We start from the raw sequence: 19539 nt of genomic DNA, 5'->3' as shown, positions 1-19539 counted from the left end.
TAAGTCTGTAACTGTATGTCTTGGTGATTCATTAAAAAGAAAAAAGAACAAGAACAACCAGTACTGGCGTGGATGCAGGGAGAAAGGGATTCCCATTAACTGTTGGTGGGAATGCCAATTGGTCCTGCCTTTTTGGAAAACAATATGGACATTCCTCCAAAAACTAGAAATTGAGAAATTGAGCTCCCATATGACCCAGCAATACTACTTCTGGGACTATATCCAGGGGTTACAAAAAAAGTAGAAATGATATCTGTACTTGTATGTTCATTGTGGCACTGTTCACAATAGCCAGAATCTGGAAACAACTCGAGTGCCTGAGAACAGATGACTGGTTAAAGAAACTTTGATACATCTACACAATGGAATACTATGCAGCTGTCAGGAAAAATGAAGTCATGAAATTTGTTTGTAAGTGGATGGTCATGGAGAATGTCATGCTAAGTGAAATGAGTCATAAAGAGAGGGACAGACATAGAAGGACTACACTCATTTGTGGAATATAAAATAAGATAATATGAGACTAACACCTAAGGACAGTAGAGATAAGGGCCAGGAGGATCGCTCCACGGTTTGGAAGACAGCCTCATGTGCTGGGCAAAAAGGCAGTTAGGATGGATAAGGGATCACTAAGTAAATGATGGTTGGACGGATCGTTTGGGATGGGAGATGTGTGCTGAAAGTAGACTAAGGACCAAACATGATAGCCTCTTAATTTCTATATTGAAAACCATAATGCCCAAAGTAAAGAGACAATAAGAAGGAAGGTGCCCATAGCAGAGGCGGAAGATGGAATGGGGTAGGAGTGGAGGGAGAGATACTGGGAACATTGGTGGTGGAAAATGCACACTGGAGTGATGGGTGCTCTACCATTGTATGACAGAAACTTAATCATGAAAGTTTTTAACTCTATCAGGGTGATTCTCTTAAAAACATTTAACAAAAAATAAAAAAAAATAAAAAGGGTCAGGGATAGAAGTATAGGGCAGAAATAATTAGGCAGCTAGTAAGCTAGTATGTTTGTGCTGGGGGAAGCCAAGCTCAGTGCTTTTTCCTGGACCTTTTGCTACTTGCCACCTGAAAATAGTACCTTTGTTAAAAATAAATAGTTCTCAGCAAGTATTATTCTCAATGGGGAAAAACTAAAAGCCTTCCCTCTAGGATTGGGCACAAGACAAGGTTGCTTGCTTTCACCACTCCTATTGAATATAGTACTGGAAGTCCTAGCCATAGCAGTTAGACAAGAAAAAGATATCAAGGAAAAAAATATCAAGATAGGAAAGGAAAAGGTCAAGTCATCACTATTTGCAGACGATATGATACTATATTTGGAAAACCCTAAAGACTATACAGAAAAGCTCCTAGAAACAATAGGTTGATATAGTAAAGTGACAGGCTACAAAATCAACACCCAAAAGTCCATGGCTTTCTTATATACAAATAATGAAAGAGAAGAAAGAGACATTGAAAAACAATCCTGTTCACAATAGTACCTCAGAAAATCAAGTACCTTGGAATCAGCATAACCAAAGAGGTGAAGGACCTATGCAAGGAAACACTACTTCCAGTAATAAAAGAGTAGACTGGGAAATGGAGACACATCCCCTGCTTATGGATAGGGAGAATTAACATTATCAAAATGGTAATACTGCCCAAAGCACTATACAAATTTAATGCAGTCCCTATCAGGATACCCATAACATTTTTCAAAGAAATAGACGAAACACTCCTGAAATTCATTTGGAACAATAAACCCCCACTAATAGCTAAATCAATCATTGGGAAAAAGAAGATGGGTGGAGTCACCATCCCCAACTTCAAACTCTATTACAAAGCAGTAGTAATTAAAACAGCATGGTATTGGGCTAAAACCATACTTGCAGATCAATGGAACAGAGTTGGATACCCCGCCACAGACCCCCAAATATATGGCCATTTAATCTTTGACAAAGGAGCAAGAAATGTAAAGTGGAACAAGGAAAGCCTCTTCAACAAGTGGTGCTGGGAAAACTGGATAGCTACATGCAAAAATATGAACTCTGACCTCTGTCTAATGCCAGGCACAAAAGTCAGATCAAAGTGGATTAAAGACCTCAACATCAGACCTGAATCCATAAGGTACATGGAGGAAAATGTAGGCAGAATTCTCCATGACATTGAAGCTAAAACCACCTTTTTAAAAAATAATTAATTAATTAATTTTATTAAATCACCCTGTGGAAAGTTACAAAGCTTTCAGGCTTATGTCTCAGTTATACAATGCTCGAACACCCATCCCTTCACCAGTGCACATATTCCACCACCAAAAACCCCAGTATACCTCCCATCCCCCACCCCCCGCCTGGGTAGTTGATAAATTTCACTCCACTTTCTCTTTACCTTGATTACATTCCATATTTTAACACAAAACTCACTATTGTTGTTGGAGTTTTCCCCAAAAAAATCCAGCCCTGCTGAAAAGAAAGCATTTGATAATTAGTTTTCCATAGCTGAGAATGAAGAGCTATTGCGGCCACGCAGTTTGGGATTTCTGTATTTTAGTATTTTAGTAACTAAGTCCAGGGAAATTTATGTTAGGAATTGCATCATTTCTCTTCCTGGGGCAGCACAGGGCTATGGCTTAGTTCACAGTCTACAGACATTTCTGTGAGTAGCTGCTGGCACCAAAAGTAGACTAGCTAACCTCCGGATCATGGTCGATCAGCTGCAGAGCAGCCACACAAACGTGTGGCCACCTGAGTCGCATCTCAGCGGAGAGCGCCCAGTATCGCCCCCGTCCTGCTGTTGCGAGTTCATACCTCATTTTTTTCCCCCTTTCCCGCGCCTCCAAGTTTGTACCTCTTTAATGGTCCTCATAAGATGGTGGACGCCACGCCATCTTTCCCCGAAAAGGGAAAAAAAATAAAACAAGAAAGAAAGACCTTTCCCCTCCTCGGCCAGTGTGGGCTATGGCTTATTTCACAGTCTAGAGACATTTCTGTGAGCAGCTGCTGGTACCAAGAAGCTAAAAGCATCTTTAAGGATGAAACAGCAATGACCATGCAAGTGGAAGCAAACATAAACAAATGGGACTACATCAAACTAAGAAGCTTCTGTGTTTCAAAAGAAACAGTGACCAAAATGCAGAAAGAGACCACAGAATGGGAAAGAATATTTACCCAATACCTATATGATAAGGGATTAATATCCAGGATATACAAGACACTCATAGAATTGTATAAGAAAAAAAGCCTCCAACCCCATCAAAACACGGGGAGAATAAATGAACAGAAGTATCCTCAAAAAAGAAATACAAATGGCTAAAAGGAACATGAAAAAATGCTCCACATCACTAGTCATAGGGGAGATACAAATCAAAACAACAATGAGATATCATCTCACACCACAGTAACTGGCACACATTCAAAAGAACAAAAGCAACCAGTGCTGGCATGGACGTGGGGAAAAAGGGACATTCTTTCACTGTTGGTGGGAATGCCGACTGGTCTAGCCTTTCTGGAAAAGAATATGAACAGTCCTTCAAAAACTAGAAATTGAGCTTCCAGATGACCCTGAATACCACTTCTGGGACTATATCCTGAGGATGCAAAAAAGCACAGTAGAAATGACATCTGTACCTATATATTCATTGCAGCACTGTTCACAAGAGCCAAAATCTGGAACCAACCCGAGTGCCCTAAAACAGATGACTGGTTAAAGAAACTTCGGTACATCTACACAATGGAATACTATGCGGCTGTTAGGAAAGATGAAGTCATGAAATTTGTTTATAAATGGATAGACATGGAGAGTATCGTGCTAAGTGAAATGAGTCAGAAAGAGAGGGTCAGACATAGAAGGACTGCATTCATTTGTGGAGTATAGAATGACATCACATGAGCTGACACTCGAGGACAGTAGAGACAAGGGCCAGGAGGATTGCCCCATAGCTGGAAGACTGCTTCATGAGCGGAGGGAGAAGGCAGATGGAATACAGAAGGGATCACTAAGAAATTGATGGCTGGAGGAATCAGTTGGGATGGGAGATGAGTGCCAAAAGTAGATAATGGACCAAACATGATGCCCTCTCAGTGTCTGTGTTGCAAGCCATAATGCTCAAAGGTAGAGAGAGAGTATGGGAAATATTGTCTGACATGGAGGCAGGGGGAGGGTGGGAAAGGGGGGTATACCTGGGATATTGGTGGTGGGGAATGTGCACTGGTAGAGTGATGGGTGCTTGGTCATTGTCTGATTGTAAGCCAAACATGAAAGCTTATAACTATCTCATGGTGATTCAGTAAAATTTTAAAAAATGTACATGGCATATAAAAAATAGTTCTCAGGTCATTCCGTTGCTTATAGGTCATATAGTCACCAGAAAGAGCCCTCTTCATTCAATTGCAGCCATGATAGTAACTCAAATATTGATCTTTCCCTTATATTCTCCTCATTCCAGTGGATTCTGGGTTTTCCATTTTAATTGTATCTCTATTGCCTTATGTAGAAGAAATCCTTTTATAATGAATAAAAAGTCAAACATCATTTTCCCTCTTAAATTTCTGTCTTGCCAGTAACATACATGCCACAGTGCAATAAAGCCCCAACTAATTTTGATGCAGAATAAATCTCTCAATGAGTAGAGCTCTGCATTCTGTTACCACAAGTCATCCAGACCCTTTGATGTATGTTGGGCCCTCTTGCTCACAGACCTCTGATTTATCATCACTTTCTCCAGTTATGAATATTATACCAGTGTAATTTCTCAGTGGAAAGAAGTCTTGTCTAATAGGAGGTACCAAGGAAAAGCTTCCTGAAATGTGGAGAAAACTCAGGAAAATGAACCAATTGAAAGGTAAGTCCAGAAAAAAACCAACAGCAAATGGGTAGCTTTCCCAGCTGAAGACCTTGCTTGTGCTGAATTCAGAGACTGTGGCAACCAGTAAGCAAGACTAATTTAAAGGGAATTTTGCCCACATTTTGGTCTTTGGGCTCTTTTCCTGTTTAGAATCATGTCATTAGAAAACGAAAACCCTAAAAAACAACTTCAAACATCTCTGAAATAAAATATTTTCCAGAGATAAATTTACATTTACTACCTAAGGCTTCAAGTCTGTGGGACCAACAGTCTAGATGTAAACCAAGCAAATTCACTGAGTTATCTTAACATATAATTTCTAGTACATGCAAAAAACATTTGCTTTGATTTTAGTGCTTCCAGCAACTATTAATTCAGAGAGAACTAACTGGCCATCTGTTCTGATAACTTTAAGTGCCTTGAATTCTTTGCAAACTTTTTTCTAGCAAAGGCTTCACTTAGGGCAATTGAAGTCTCATTGTGTGTGTGTGTGTGTGTGTGTGTGTATGTGTGCGTGCTATTTTACTCAAATTGTATTATAGAAGAGAGATTGCAATTACATCATCAACTGCTGTAAATGCAGAAAGGAGCCAACTAAAGAGAGAAGGAAGGACTGGAACTGGCTGTTATTTTTAAATGACATTCTTCAAATGTGACCAACTGTAAATAAACTGTATATGGCTTCTTATGGGGGGAGATCCAGAGGTGGAAACTCCAAATATGGTCATCAAGGGATCTAGCCTGGAGTTTTCAGATGCTTCAAGTGACTCCTGACATGGTTTGGCTGCGGAATTCATCTACTTAAAGCTGAAGGGACTCAAGCTCTGAGGCTTATGGAAGCTACTTGTATTATACACTTAACTGACATTTTCTATTTTTCACAGTGATTACCCTCTCACAAGAGTTATGGAAGCCATCCTGAGTCAGGGAAAAATATTCCTGCTCTGGGATGTTTAAACCCATTTGGAGTATGAGACTCTGAGGAAGGTGATTTTCATCCTTCTACTATGGAGATAAAGCAGGGTCAGAGAAGAAAGGAAGATGGAGTGGATTTGATGGGAAATGCTTTGCATCTGGCATCTCCGTTGGTGCTTTGCTTCTTCTCAAATCTTTTTTCCCTACAAGCAAAGCCAAGCTTGGTGCTGCTTGGTATAAGCCTTTACTGGGGCTTGTTGCTGACCATACCTGTTGGGCTTGAATCAACACACCCCATCTCTGTCTCTGACTTCCCCTTGGATGAGTTTCTGCTGCTACCTCCTTGAGACTCCATCACATCTCCAGAATAATATGAGCCAATTTCTGACAGTCTCCTTGTCAAGGGAGTCTTGACCTTGTGGGACACCAGGCTGGGCAGTGTTAAATTCCCAGTGGTTGGAGTGAGAGCTAGGACTATTGTACTCATGGCCAAAGATGACTCTGAGAACATAACCAAGTTCCTTGGTGGGAACAGAGGTCAGGTTACTCTGGACAGGCCATGAAAGGTTCTTGGACCAGCTTTGAAGAGCAGTTTTAAGGAGCTCAAATTCTCAGCCACCCACCTTGCTGCCATAGGCACCAAACCCTTCAGGCAGAGGAAAAGAAGCTCTTAGAAGTCGAGTAGCTCTTTCCTGGAGCATGCCAGGTAGGATTCGGGTCAGAGGCATGAGGTTGAGAATTGGGAACAGTCAGGATGAGACAGGCATGACAGCAGGTGGAAGCCAAAGTGAGGGGTCTGGTCAGCTGTTGCTCACACCAGGAGTGTTGAAATCTGTGCCCTGTGCTGTGGGTCTGTGGCATGTGGTTATACCAAGACTGAAAGCTTAAAGTGCCAAATCTGTTCAGCCTCCAGTTTGAATGCCAGGGCATTTTCGGTCTGTACAGCGCCCACGCAGAGCATCTTCATGTGAAAGACGTGTAGTTGGTGTCTGCCAAGTTCACAGACGGAGCCACTTTGACCTCTCAGTCAGTTTGGGAACTTAGAGAGGTGAACAGTCATTCATTTTGCATTTCCAAAGAGTCTCCTGGTGAAGAAATTCAGCAGGGTATTTTCTCACAAAATCCGCCCTGCTGAATTAGTGAGGATCCCACATTAAATCCCTTGAGAATCCAGGCAGCTCCCCAGGAGAGCCAAGCCTCACCTTGATATTAAGCTGTCAGTGCACCATTTCTGCATAAAGGAACACGGACTCATTGACACTTGAGACCAGAGTTGAAAAGGTAGAGCCCAGACCCATGTCCGATGCCTTTGCTGTGCACTTGGGAATCATCATTGGCAGCCTCTACAGACCCTGTGGAATGAGCTCTGCTTGCAGCCGCTTCTCCTGGCAAGAGTTAACACTAAGGTACAGCTGGAAGAATGTGAAGGCTGGAAAGCCAGCTCGAGGGATTGCTGTTGCAATCAGGAGACAGCCGAAGTCAGAGCGCTAGAGTCCTTTGAAGGGGTGCCAGCTTAGACACATGTTTCCAATTATCATATGCAACCTCGAGACAGTGCACAAGTTGCACTTTCATGATGTCAAAGTGAAAGGAATGGTGAGGGCAAGATAAAGGGGAAGAGGCTGGTGTGCTGGAGACAGCAGTTAGCCGTGGCACCAATTGCTAGCTGAGGCATTAAGCAGGTCTCCAACCCAAGGCTGCCCCAGAGCCAGGGGTGCTTGCTACCCACTCCATGTAACTCTTTTTCCTACTACTGTAGAGGGTCAAGCAAAGCCAGCTGATAAGTTGGAGGGCCCATCTTCAGAAGCCGTTTGACTAGCTCTTGGGCATTTAGTCTGAACACAAAGATGTTCTGTGTCTATCCACAAGCTTTCACAGTTATTTTTTCAAGTGCCCTGAGGTTGCAGGAGAAGCTAGTTCCTTTGCCAGTTTTGTAGGTCAGAATGAAGTGAAAGAAGAAAAGCAATTCTTTTTTCTATCCTGCCCAGACTGGGCAACGTCTTGCATGGATTTGACCTTGTTTGTAAATCCAAAAGTAGTCCCAGCACAAACAGCAATATCACTCAGCTCCTTTATCTAGACATTGTTCTAATGTGTTTCTGTCAGGAAATCTCTCCTGGTTAACCTTTTCTACCTGGTTGCTCCTTATTATCACTATAGATATCATCCGGTGTATTTACTTGTCTCAACTCATATGTGATTCTGTGTTTGGGGGCCTGTGAGTGTCCAGTGTGCACTTTCTGTCTGCTTCTTAGTGCCAAGGGGCTCTTGTAGGCTGAGTCTCTATGTGGGAACATAAGTCTATATAGCTGTGTGTATATTTACATAGGTTTTATACAACAATTTATTATGTGTCAAGCGCTGGACTAAGTGCCTGAGAAATCAACAAAGTAAGCTCTAGTATAATCATCCCCTTTCCGTATAAGAGAGCTGAAGTGCAGAGAGACAAGGTAATTTGTCCAAGATCACTCAACCCAGCTAGTGGGGAGGCTAGGGCGGGAGCTCATGGTGTGCTTGCTTGACTGAGCCCCCATCTCTGAACGCCATGTGCAAGACCTCCCACAGTAGTCTCAGGAAGAACTCAGTTGCCATCTGTCTCCCAGACCCTAAATTTATCTATTGGTACCGCAGGTGAGACAGACTGGGGAAAGGGGTGAAGAATAAGATGGCAACTGAATGCTGTCTCAAGAGGCAGACTGCATTTCCTCTCCACGCAGGATAGGGTCCAGGTTTTGAGGGGACCCAGATGGAGCATGATTTTAAGGAGCAATCCTGGGTTAGGGGGAGTCTTCTCCCACTGCTGCGGGGGGAGGGCCATTGTCAATTAATCTTGGCTCCAGGTCCCCTGAGCCATCTTCACAAACCCAGGTGAACTTTGAGAAGGTCAGAGCTTGTCAGCTGCAGCCTGAGTGAGTTGGAGCAAAACAGAGCCCACGTGCTTGACACGTGGACATGCTCAGAGCCAATGGTTTATAAACTTGCCAAGGTCCGGGGGAGTAATCACTTTCCAGAGAACCCTGGAGCAATTCTCTGGCTGTGAAGCAAGCAAAAAGGCAAGCACAGCTTTCTGCTTTCTCTGAGGTATTTTAATTTGAGACTGGAGAGGCTTGCTCAGAGCGCGGCCACATAGAGCACTGGTGGGGTAACGCTTGTGAGACATAGGAGGAACAGATGGCATAGCTACAAAATTGTGCAGCATCCTCCTTATCCCTTTTTTTATTTTTTGAGGTGATGCCCCACACCCTGCAGTGCTCACAGCTTACTCCTGGCTCTGCACTCAGGGTTCACTCCTGGCACAATATGAAGTGACAGGGTTTGAACCCAGGTCAGCCACAGGCAAGGCAGATGGCCTACCCACTGTGCTCCAGGTCCCTCCTTATCTTTTTGAAAAGCACCTTCCTCCAACAGGAACACCTTTCTCCGCTTTCAGGGATTCTGTCAATTCTGCTTTTCTTTTTCTTTTGGGGTTACACCTGAAAATGCTCAAGGACTATTCCATAGACAGGGCTGCACTCACTCAGGGGTGAGGGGTGCCACTCCCAGCAGAGCTAGGGGACCATGCAACAGTGGGGTGCAAACCTTATGTTCTTGCATGCCAAATGTCTCTAGTCCTTTGAGCCATCTCTCCAGACCATAATCTATATTTCAAAACTAAAATGTATTGTTTGCTTCTTCCATACCAAATGCTTGTGTCTCTTTACATATATGATCTCATTTAATGATTTCTTCCAACCTCTTGAGAAAAGTGCATTCTTCTCCCCACTTCATTGATGAAGAAACTGAGAAATGTGGCCAGAATCTCAATAGAAGGACCTGACCGTCTGACTTCCAAGTTTGTGCAGTAGGATGTCGAGAATGGGAGGGCTTTCCTGAGCTTAGCCCAGGTTCCAGAAGACTCTGGAGCTGCAAAGTTGTCTGCCTCACTTAGAGCCTGGCTCTGCCATGCCCAGATCTCGTGGTGTCCACAGACGAGAGAGTTTTTCTTTGCCCAGTCTGTGCGTCTGCCAATAAACAATAAATGATGCCAACAGAGATGGTGCTTTGCTACAGTCAACACAGGAATTCAGTGTGGAATAAATTGCTTTGCCTGACACTTGCATAAGCTTTGACTAATTCCTTTCCAACCCTTGATTTTTCTTCGTGCTCATAACCACGGCTCTAGGGATGATTATTTTCATTTCCCAGCTGCAGGAACCAAGGTCAGAGAGGAGCTGTGGCTTGCCAACACTGCACTGATAGAAACCAGGAGAGCTGGGTCTAGAACACCCTCTGCTTCTGCGGAGCTTCTAAATTTGTATCCTCTGAGCACTACTTCCTACCCTGGGACACTGGGCTCCCCACTGTCGCATTCCAACCTGCCAATAAACAGTAAATGATGCCAACAGAGATGGTGCTTTCCTACAGTAAACACAGTTGAAGGGGCTTCTGGGTGCCCCATGTCCACTAAAGTCTTCTGTCCAACTGTGTTCTTTCTCCAAGAACAAAGAGATCCGAAGTGCACTGGGTGTCAGGGGAGAAAGCTCTTTCTCATATTGCAGTGGAGAAAGCTACTCTGGTGCAAGGAGAAAGGAGAAGAAATGTTGGGTGTTCCAGGGGAATGCAAGCAGCCTTGGGTGGTCAGGGAAGCAGAGGGAGGGTGCCACACAGAGGACGGGGCTCCCAGGGACACACCTGGACTCTGAACGGGCACCCTAATGCCATGAGTTCCAGACCAGAGCAAACCAAGGCAGGCTAGCAGCGCCCTGCTGTTCACACTCAGGCTCTCTGGTTTGCCTGGGAGGGTCGCCTGCAGGCAAAGGACCTAGCTGAAGGGACGTGTAGGAGTGGGGCAGGAAAGCTTAGTGTGCTGGGGAAGGTGATGCGGGTGGGCGCCCAGCTGCAGACTGGGGTGGGCTGTTGTCAGTGTCCCAGTGTGAAGGCCTCCTGACCCAATCTGCCCTTTGGAGATGTGGTTCTTGTGGGGCTGAAAGCCGAGCCCTGCCTGTAACGGGGGCAGAGTCCGTGGCAGAGAGCCCCAGGCTCGGGTTGTTTTTGGACTGCTCAGAGTGCTCCAGCTGACTGACATCCCCTCACTGTGTGTGAGAACATTGGCCCCCATGCTGCGCTCTGGCGCCTCTGCCTAGAGCAAGTGTTGTCTTGGGGCAGGCAGGGATGTGGTGGGGGAGAGGCACTGCCAAGTGTTCCTCAGCTCACCCTCTCCTCTAGGCTGGCCCTGGGATCTTGTCTGGGTGTCCCGTCTTCCTGCCCTGGGAGCAGCTCTCAGGGCACTCCTGGTGGAGAGCTTCCAGAACACCTGCCTTCCAGTAGGCCTGTCCAACCCTGGGAGAAAGGGCCCCAGAACTGTTTGTAAGAGGGGCCAGGAAGCTGGACCAACAAAAAACCACCAGAAACAACAGGCCTGTGGGAGGTATCCCTCCTGAAGCCTCTAGCTGACCAGGAATCTTAGCATAGAATGTTCTGGTTGATGTTTCTTGAACATAAATCTTAATTCCGGATACAGTAACCTTCCTTGATAGGAAAGCCAGGGCGCATTTTGGGATGTGGGAGCCCTAATCAATGATTTCTCATGCCAAAGTGCTCTGTGGTTCTAATTTGTCCTCTCTGCAGGAGTGGGAGCCTGAGTTGGGGGAGTTACAGAGTGGGGGGATATGACTGTTGGGCTTTATTTATTTATTTTTTTAATATGGGGACAATTTAGGTCTGTTCTCATAAAAACAACAACAACAACAACAACAATAAACTAAGTAGGCATTTCATACTGGGGAGGAAAAAGATAGCCAGAAAAAATAAAATTTCTATTTCAATATTTCAGGTAAGTACTCTGGTCTAGGCAATGGTGGGGGTGGGGGAATCACTCCTTCAGGAAAACACACACACACACACACACACACACACACACAGAGTCTTATACATACCAAAAAAGTTGTAGGGGAAGGTGCTACCGGCAACGTAGTATGTACTAGAGTCCCCTCCATCTCTCTCTAAGGCCTTGCTAAAATCATTGTTGCTGAGCCACCACCCTTCACCATGTTGTATTTCTGAGCTTCCTCTCCTCACATACTCTGCCCTCCTTTCTCTCTCACCGTGCCTCCCCTTGAGGAGAGGAGCATTAACCTCTGTTCCTTTCCCCTTGGCCCACCTCTCCTACCTGTCTTCCCAACTTCCTTTGTCTCCACTTATATATTTTGTCTTTCTCCTCCAACTATCTTCTCTGCAGAACCCACTACTACTGTCTGCTTCAAGCCGCTACTCGAAGTTACCCTCTTAGGAATAAGAGAATTCTTTCTTAGCAAGCACCGGGCTTCCCTGAACACAGCAGTCAGAAGGTGCTGTGGGTGGCTGGCATGGGGGTGGGGAACAGAGTGTTTCAGGCCTGTGTTCTCTCAGGCTAGGAAGTCTTTCTGCTACAAGCCTCTGAAGGACAGACAGAAGAGCAGTCATTAGTACTAGGCCACTCAACTGGAAGTCAGGCCAGCTGTGGCTAATCTCCCATTATTTAATGACATCTCTTTCCTCTTCAGCAAACAAAAGCCAACCTCCCCTCTAGAAACAAGCTAGGCACACAAGGTTTGAGTGCAAATTTCCTCCTCTCCAGAAACTGATTCCTCGTGAAACAGTCTGGAATTGGGAGGTGTGCAGGGGGTGCCCAGCAGAGACCTGCTTCTGGTGGGCCAGTTCGAATGTCCTTGAGTAGAGCAATCAGGCTGTGGATCAAGGCCACGAGGCAGGTAATGAGGAGTTGGGAGCTTTGCTCTTGAATGCTGACTAGCGTGGCAACCCCACTGACTCCCGCCTAGTCTGAAGTGCACCAACCTTCTCTGTAGGGGCACCATTGGCTGGTGTGGGCTGAGGTGATAGGTGGGCCTAAGAGAAATCTAGGGGCTGCTATGTACGATTTACCCTGCAGCCCCCCAGGATTTACAAATCTGGGGTGGGGAGGGATTTGAGGGGAGAATGACTGAAGTGTTGACCCATCAGATGCTTCCAAAAATTTAATAAATAATGATTTTTAAAAACTGTATAAACTATAAATTATCATGCAATCATTATAATTTAAAATAATTTACAGGTTGAGGTAGGGAGGGGCCCAAGAGCGTGTGGAGGGGCTGGAGGAGAGTGGGGCTGGTGTGGGGCTCAGGCTCTTCTCCCTGTCTTCCTGCTGAGCACACATACACAGGCTGTGTCGATCCGGATGAACCGCCAGGCCGCCTGCTTGTCGTCCATGGTCAGAGCCCTGACGAAGGTGTGTGTGGTGGTGCAATAGGAATTCCAGTGCTTGGAGTCGATGCCCCTGCACCCGCTGTCTGAAGGATTGGGCACTTGGCACTTGGTCTCAAAAAAGTACTGTTTGAAGACACTGTTGTTGATGTTCACCTCCCCCAACACCATCACCTCCTTGCCCTTAATGTCTGTGGCTGTGGTCTTGTCTCCGACCCACACGCTGACACTATCGCACACAGAGAACTCGCCCCGCTGGTGGATGGGGTGGGACGACCTCTTGCTCCTGTGAGTCCTGTTGAAAGGGGAGGTGCTGCCAGCCTCTAAGTCCAGATCCTGAGAGTCGGCAGACAGTGGGGGTGGCTGGGTGCTGAACAGCACACGAGGAGAATGCAGTCTGCGCTTTTTGAAGAGTTTGGGGTCCACGGTGATGTTGCTGCTCTGTCCAGATACCCGGGCGGCTATCGCCCCTGCTGGGGCATTGTGGACTCTGCGGAGGGCTGTGTCAAGGGAATGCTGAAGCTTGGTCCAGTGGGCTTGGGGAATAGTGTGTCCTGCTGGGACATTGCTCTCTGCCAGTGGTTCTGCCTGGATGCCAATCAGAAGCGCTGTGATCAGAGTGTAGAACAACATGGACATTACGCTATGCACCTGGAATGAAACAGAAACTAGGATTATTTCAGGGGGTGATATGTGTGCACCAAAGGCAGGTTCTGGCTCCCAGGATGTACCTCCCAAGAGAACCATGAGCCACAAGGTGGTTTCAGCTGGGATTCTATGGCAGTGCCTGCAGTCGGCCACCTGGGACACCTCTGAGAGTGAAGGAGGTATCTGCAATGACACAGGGACAAAAGGCAGAAGATGCCTGTGGAGGCACCTGGAGCACCTGGAGGCACCCATTGGCACCCGTCCACGGGTCTCAGGAAGGGCCAGGACTTTGAGATGCTGTCTTGTTATATGGCAAAAATTCGGAGCATCTTTACTCTCCTGCCTGTCCACCAGTGATGGCTCTGACACCGCTCCTCAGTGCTGTGTCCCTCTGCACCTCCCTCCAAAGGTCTTGGAAGAGTTGCTGGCTCCAAGGTCTGATACACCCTCTTCAGCCCATAAATGGGGAGGGGGTGGCTATTTAGACTCCTATCACAAATCCACAAAGCATTCAGTTGCTGTTGACCTAGCTAGACCTTGCCCTAGTGCACTCCTGCAGCCACCAGCCTCACATGGCAAAGGGGCACCGAGAGGGTTTCTGCCTTGTGAGGCACATTTACACCTTTCAACTGCATTCTCTTTGAATTGCCTCAGTCTGGCTGGTGAGCTATTAGGCTGTCACCTTTCCCCTTCATATATAAGGAAAATGATCCAGGAGGAAATGAACTCTCAGGTCAAACTTCACAAACACAACACTACATCAGATGTACAACTGGAATCTGCCCACCTACTAAGTCAGTCCATCTGTTCCCTTTTCCCCTTTGCTCTTGCTTTTTTTAATTGAAGCACTGCTAGATATACAGTTACAAAGTTGTTCATGATGGAACTTCAGTCATTCAATGTTCCACATCCACCCCTTCACCAGTCCACATTTCTCACCACCAATGTCCTCAGTTTCCTTCTGTCCCCTGCCAGAGCCCCCACTGCCTGTCCCCATAGCCTGCCTCTATAGCAGACACATTTTTTTCTCTCTCACTCATGAGTTCTCTCTGGCTCTCTCTCTTTCTCTCTCTCTCTCTCTCTCTCTCTCTCTCTCTCTCTCTTGCCCCCCCACATTTTCCTTTTAGGCACTCTGATTTGTAATATTGTTGCTGAAAGGATATCATGCATATCACTTCACCTCCTTTCAACTTTTCTTCTGCTTCACTTTTTGCCAGTGGTGCTCAAGGCTTATTCCTGGTAGTGCTTGGAGAACCAAATATGGTGCCAGTGTTTGAAGCCAGGTGATCCACTGGCAATTCAAGTACCTTACCCATGTATTATCTCTGGTTCCCTCCTCCCTCCCTTAAGCATGTATTTTCTTTCTATTATTTTCTTTTATGTGAGTATAAGAAACTGACCGAAATCTTTCTGTCCTCAAGAGACACTACCAGCCCCTTTAGGTCATGTCCATACTAGGCATGGCTTCTGCTCCATCCAAGTTGCCTATCAATGACCATCTGCACCTCCCAAACTCCACCCCAGCCCTTATCCTTCCCAGAGGGGAAGTAATTGTGAATTTAGCTCTGTCTTGAGCTGATGTTTGGGAAGCCCTGTGCAAGTCTGTGTATTTACAGTACGTGACTTCTCGAGAAAGCATCTCCAGATCTTTCTGGTAGGATCAGAGGCTCCCCCTAAAGAGCATGATGAAAACCCACTTCTATTTCTTCTTTCACCTCTCTTCCCTTTCTGTAGGTTCTTCCGCTCCCCATCTACTCTTCTGCCTGACAGATGCAACCTCCTTCTGGATTATCCCCATCAAAAGTTAGTGTGTGTGTGTGTGAGTGGGTGAATTGTGTGTGCGTTTTCTCCTACAAAATCATTATAATGAAAATAACTCTCCATCGGTCTTAGGGCCTTGGCTTAGTAAACCTGTCATTCAGTGGATTTCTAAGTAGGCTACTTGAGGGCAAGCACCTTAATGTTTCTGAATCTTGGTTCTTTCATTGACAAAAAAGCAGCAGGCAATAACCTTCATTGAGGTATGGTTAAGATTAAATAGATTAAGGCTTAAAAGATTTCAGTTAATTTTCAATCCCCCTCCTCCAATCTTCCTTGTCAAAATCTTTGTCTTCTTTTATTACCTTGCTACTGATTTCCTGTCTTAATACACCTCATGTTTTTCTTGACACAGGATGTGTGTGTGTGTGTATACCTCTATCAGGACTCTTTCATTTCTTCCTTTCTTCCTACTAGCTTCAAGGTCCCATAGGGCAGGACTGGGTCTCATCCGTCTACGTAGCGAATCCCCTCAACCCTGTCATTCAGGGGTCTTGTATATGAAGAATCCTTTCTATATCTGTCTTTCTGAGAGCATTTTAGGAGCCTTGATATTTGCATTTTACTATTTCTAGAAATATGTGAAGGGTGTGGCAGATAGTAGATTCTCAAAAGGAAGACAGGAAGGAAGGAAGGAAGGAAGGAAGGAAGGAAGGAAGGAAGGAAGGAAGGAAGGAAGGAAGGAAGGAAGGAAGGAAGGAAGGAAGGAAGGAAGGAGGAAAAAAGAAGGAACAGAGAGGTAACTGGGAAGGCCAGAGAATTTTCTTTCTTCCTTCTTTCTTTCCTTCTTTCTTTCCTTCTTTCTTTCCTTCCTTCTTTCTTTCTTTCTTTCTTTCTTTCTTTCTTTCTTTCTTTCTTTCTTTCTTTCTTTCTTTCTTTCTTTCTTTCTTTCTTTCTTTCTTTCTTCCTTCCTTCCCTCCTTCCTTCCTTCCTTCCTTCCTTCCTTCCTTCCTTCCTTCCTTCCTTCCTTCCTTCCTTCCTTCCTTCCTTTCTTCCTTTCTTTCTTTCTTTCTTTCTTTCTTTCTTTCTTTCTTTCTTTCTTTCTTTCTTTCTTTCTTTCTTTCTTTCTTTCTTTCTTTCTTTCTTTCTTTCTTTCTTTCTTTCTTTCTTTCTTTCCAAGCGCCTTAATGTTTCCTTAACCAAGCTCCTTAACCAAAACCATGGTGCTTGGTTTCTTCTGGAATTTGTGTGTCTGGCCACATACTACATTCTTAATCTGTTTTAGAGCAATGCTAGCTCCTTTTCAACACTGTACTTTTATTCAGTGGAACCAGACAGCTTTTTGGTGAGACACCAAGAATATAGCCACCAAATTCTTTTCCCTTTGGTAACTTTGAAAAAATATTTGTGTTTGCTGCATTTATGCAGCCTGTTGTGCACTGGAAATGGAGGTATATCTGCACTCTGTCCATCACTGGTCTCGTTGGATGATGGGCCTGAGATAGTGACCAGCCAACTCTTACATGCTCAGCTGGCAGCAAACTTTTATTCCTAGTTCATTTCTTCTCATAAGCATAGACATTTTTAATGAGGTGAAGGAAGGGATATGAAATAAAACTAAAATTCATTCCTTCATATCCAAATCAGCAACTCAGAATTTGAAGATAGAATTTTTTTTAAAAAAGTACTAAAACTTAGGATTTGGATGATAAGGGACATTCTACTCCCTACTTCCTATGACCAGAAGTTAGAACACTTACTTAACAGACTTAAAGTAGCAAACAAAAAAATGAACCAGAAATAGGACTAAACTTACACTTTATTGATTCTATGAATAATAAATAAGGGATCTATCTCAGGCTCCCCTTTGGGAGGCTGCTGCAATTTAAGTGAAGTTGCCTCTATAGCTTCTCTTCTGAAAGCTGGTGCTGAACCTCAAGTTTCCAGATGGACTGCTCTTATGTATTAAATGCCAGACACCAAAGTCCAAATCTTCACACTATAATCCTCATTAGGACTATCACCTCTCACACCTCCTCTATTCAACAGCAGTGATTCCTTTCTAGACCACATGTTGTGCCACTGGTCTTTCCTATAAATGTTTCTTTCCATCTTCCTAAATATTTTTTCATGTTTTCTGTTTTCTGCTCCAGGGACCACCTTTCCTTTATTTACCAAATTAATAAAGTTAAGCCTCAGCTTATCCCTGAGATCAGATCTCCATCCCCCTCTTTGGGGCTACTTCAGTAGCAGCCCTTGCTATCAAGAAAATAATGTTATTTTAGAGAGATTTCACGGGGGATGTGAGTGTGTGTGTGTGTGTGTGTGTGTGTGTGTGTGCATGATTCTGGCTCTCGAATGTCATGGTTTCACTTATGCAAGGCACATGCCTGCCTATGTAGCTACATCCCTGACTCTTAGAAGCATCTCTTGAACTGATTTTCGACTCTCACTTCTGTGTTACTGGTTCTTGTCATGGACCAATCTCTCGAATGACGTCCTTCTTCCTGTGTCTCTTCTCCCTGGCTGCCCCATTTAATTTCTAAGGGCCCTGTCCTAATGGCATCTCCCTGAACAGACTCTAGTGAGGATTCAGTTACTGAGGATTCAGTGGGACTGTGAAGTGCCACAGTCAGGCTTTTCCCTCCTTCTCCTCCTCTCTCATGGTTAACAATCCAGGCAAGCAGAATTGACAGGTAGTGCTTGCTCTCAGCTTCCCCACCACTGCTCCGGGTCCAGGCTCTTCTGGACCAGGCATTCTCATTCTTGCCCTTCCCCAGGGCTTTCTCTACCCAACGTCTCTGCTTTTAGAGCCCTCTTCCTGTTCTCTTAATACAAGTGCTCTCGATTTCCAAATGCATTTCTTGAATGCTTTTCTTTGGGTGATTGTGTTCTCAGAGTCTCCTACCTGGTGAGCAAAGTCCCTGAAAATAGAAAAGTCCTCTTTGTGGTGTCAAGATGCCTGAATACCCTGAGAGTTAAGGACGATGAGGAACAATCTCTGTCCTTCCGAGCTCTGGGGTTTCTCCACTGGAGATGCCATATTGAAAGTTGCTTCTGACTCTCACAGTTTCTGGGTTGAAATAGTCTAAAGTTTTCCACTCTAATGTACAGTGGAGAAGGGACGAGAATGGAACATTGTATGACTGAAACCCAGTATGAACAGCTTTGTAACTGTGTATCTCACAATGATTTAATTTTAAAAGTAAATTGAATAAATTAAGTTTTTACTCTGCTTATTACTCTTTCAGCTCTGCCAAATGGACCTTAAAAAGGTTTGAAAGTTAAATGTTTCATCTCATTCCTTGTCAAGATACCAGGTGGTCTTGGGACCTGTTGTGGTAGTGGAGATTTGCATTACGGGCAGATTGTTTCAGGGAGATTTGAAAATGTGCCAAATATGTGTCTCAGAATTTTGATGAAAAATGTTTAAAGAATATTTAACTTATTATTCATAGTAACACGCTTCCTATTACTCTTTTGAAAAATCATCTGAGAGATGGAGATGTAGAGCAGAAGTCAAGGTGCATGCCTTAATATATAGCTGGGCCTGGTTCAAGACCTGCCACCACCTGGCTCCCTAAGCATCACTGGAGGCAGCCTGGGGTGCCTTGGGTAACCCCTAGCTGCACACCCTCAGCCCTCATTGAATCAGTGGCTCATTGACAGAGAATCACCAGGAAGGCCCCCCAAGCTTCCTGAGCACTGCTTGGAAGACTCCCATCCAAAAATATGAACGAATGAAAATAAGAAAATAAGTAGCTAAAAAAGAAATTTAAAAAAAACCCAATGTGTCTTCTAATCTAATGATGTAACACAGAAAGACAGTTTACAAAGGAAGATCCTCTCCCTAAGTGAAGTAAATTAGGGGGGTATGTATATCATTTAATCATTAACTTTTGTTTTTAAGCCTTTGTTTCAAAACACTTTAGTTGGGGCTTCTCAAAGCAAAGTTCTGTGCTTGTGGATTGGGTGTGAGAAGGATCCTGTTCTGCTGAAGGTTTGGAAGTTCTGCATTTGTCCTGTCCTCCGCCCAGGAAGAGTGACAAATGTCTTTTAGTCTGTGACCAGTTCCCATTGGTAATGGCAATGTTCTGTGCCTTCCCAGTGGTACACACACTCCAATGGCAGAGAAATGGCCTGCATGGTGCTTATCACCCAGATTC

The 19539-nt window shown here is 44.8% G+C and overlaps 1 protein-coding gene across 3 annotated transcripts in view; it reads right to left on the bottom strand.

Moving 5' to 3' along the window:
- The window catches only part of NGF (nerve growth factor), an 81168-nt gene that overhangs the window by 14787 nt on the left and 46842 nt on the right, over window positions 1-19539 (bottom strand). For 2 of the 3 annotated variants that reach the window (XM_055139366.1, XM_004616235.2), the window contains one exon: window positions 12727-13618. In XM_055139366.1, the coding sequence (XP_054995341.1) occupies window positions 12884-13606 (723 nt within the window). In that variant the 5' untranslated portion in view covers window positions 13607-13618 and the 3' untranslated portion in view covers window positions 12727-12883. Of the gene's footprint in view, window positions 1-12726; window positions 13619-19539 lie in introns of those variants that run through there. The other variant, XM_055139365.1, reaches the window with a different exon arrangement.

The sequence above is a fragment of the Sorex araneus genome, chromosome 5 (genome assembly GCF_027595985.1).
Source record: "Sorex araneus isolate mSorAra2 chromosome 5, mSorAra2.pri, whole genome shotgun sequence".
Taxonomy (NCBI): Eukaryota; Metazoa; Chordata; class Mammalia; order Eulipotyphla; family Soricidae; genus Sorex; species Sorex araneus.
The sequence above is the reverse complement of the archived record's forward strand: the minus strand, read 5'-3'. Positions and strand labels throughout refer to the sequence as shown.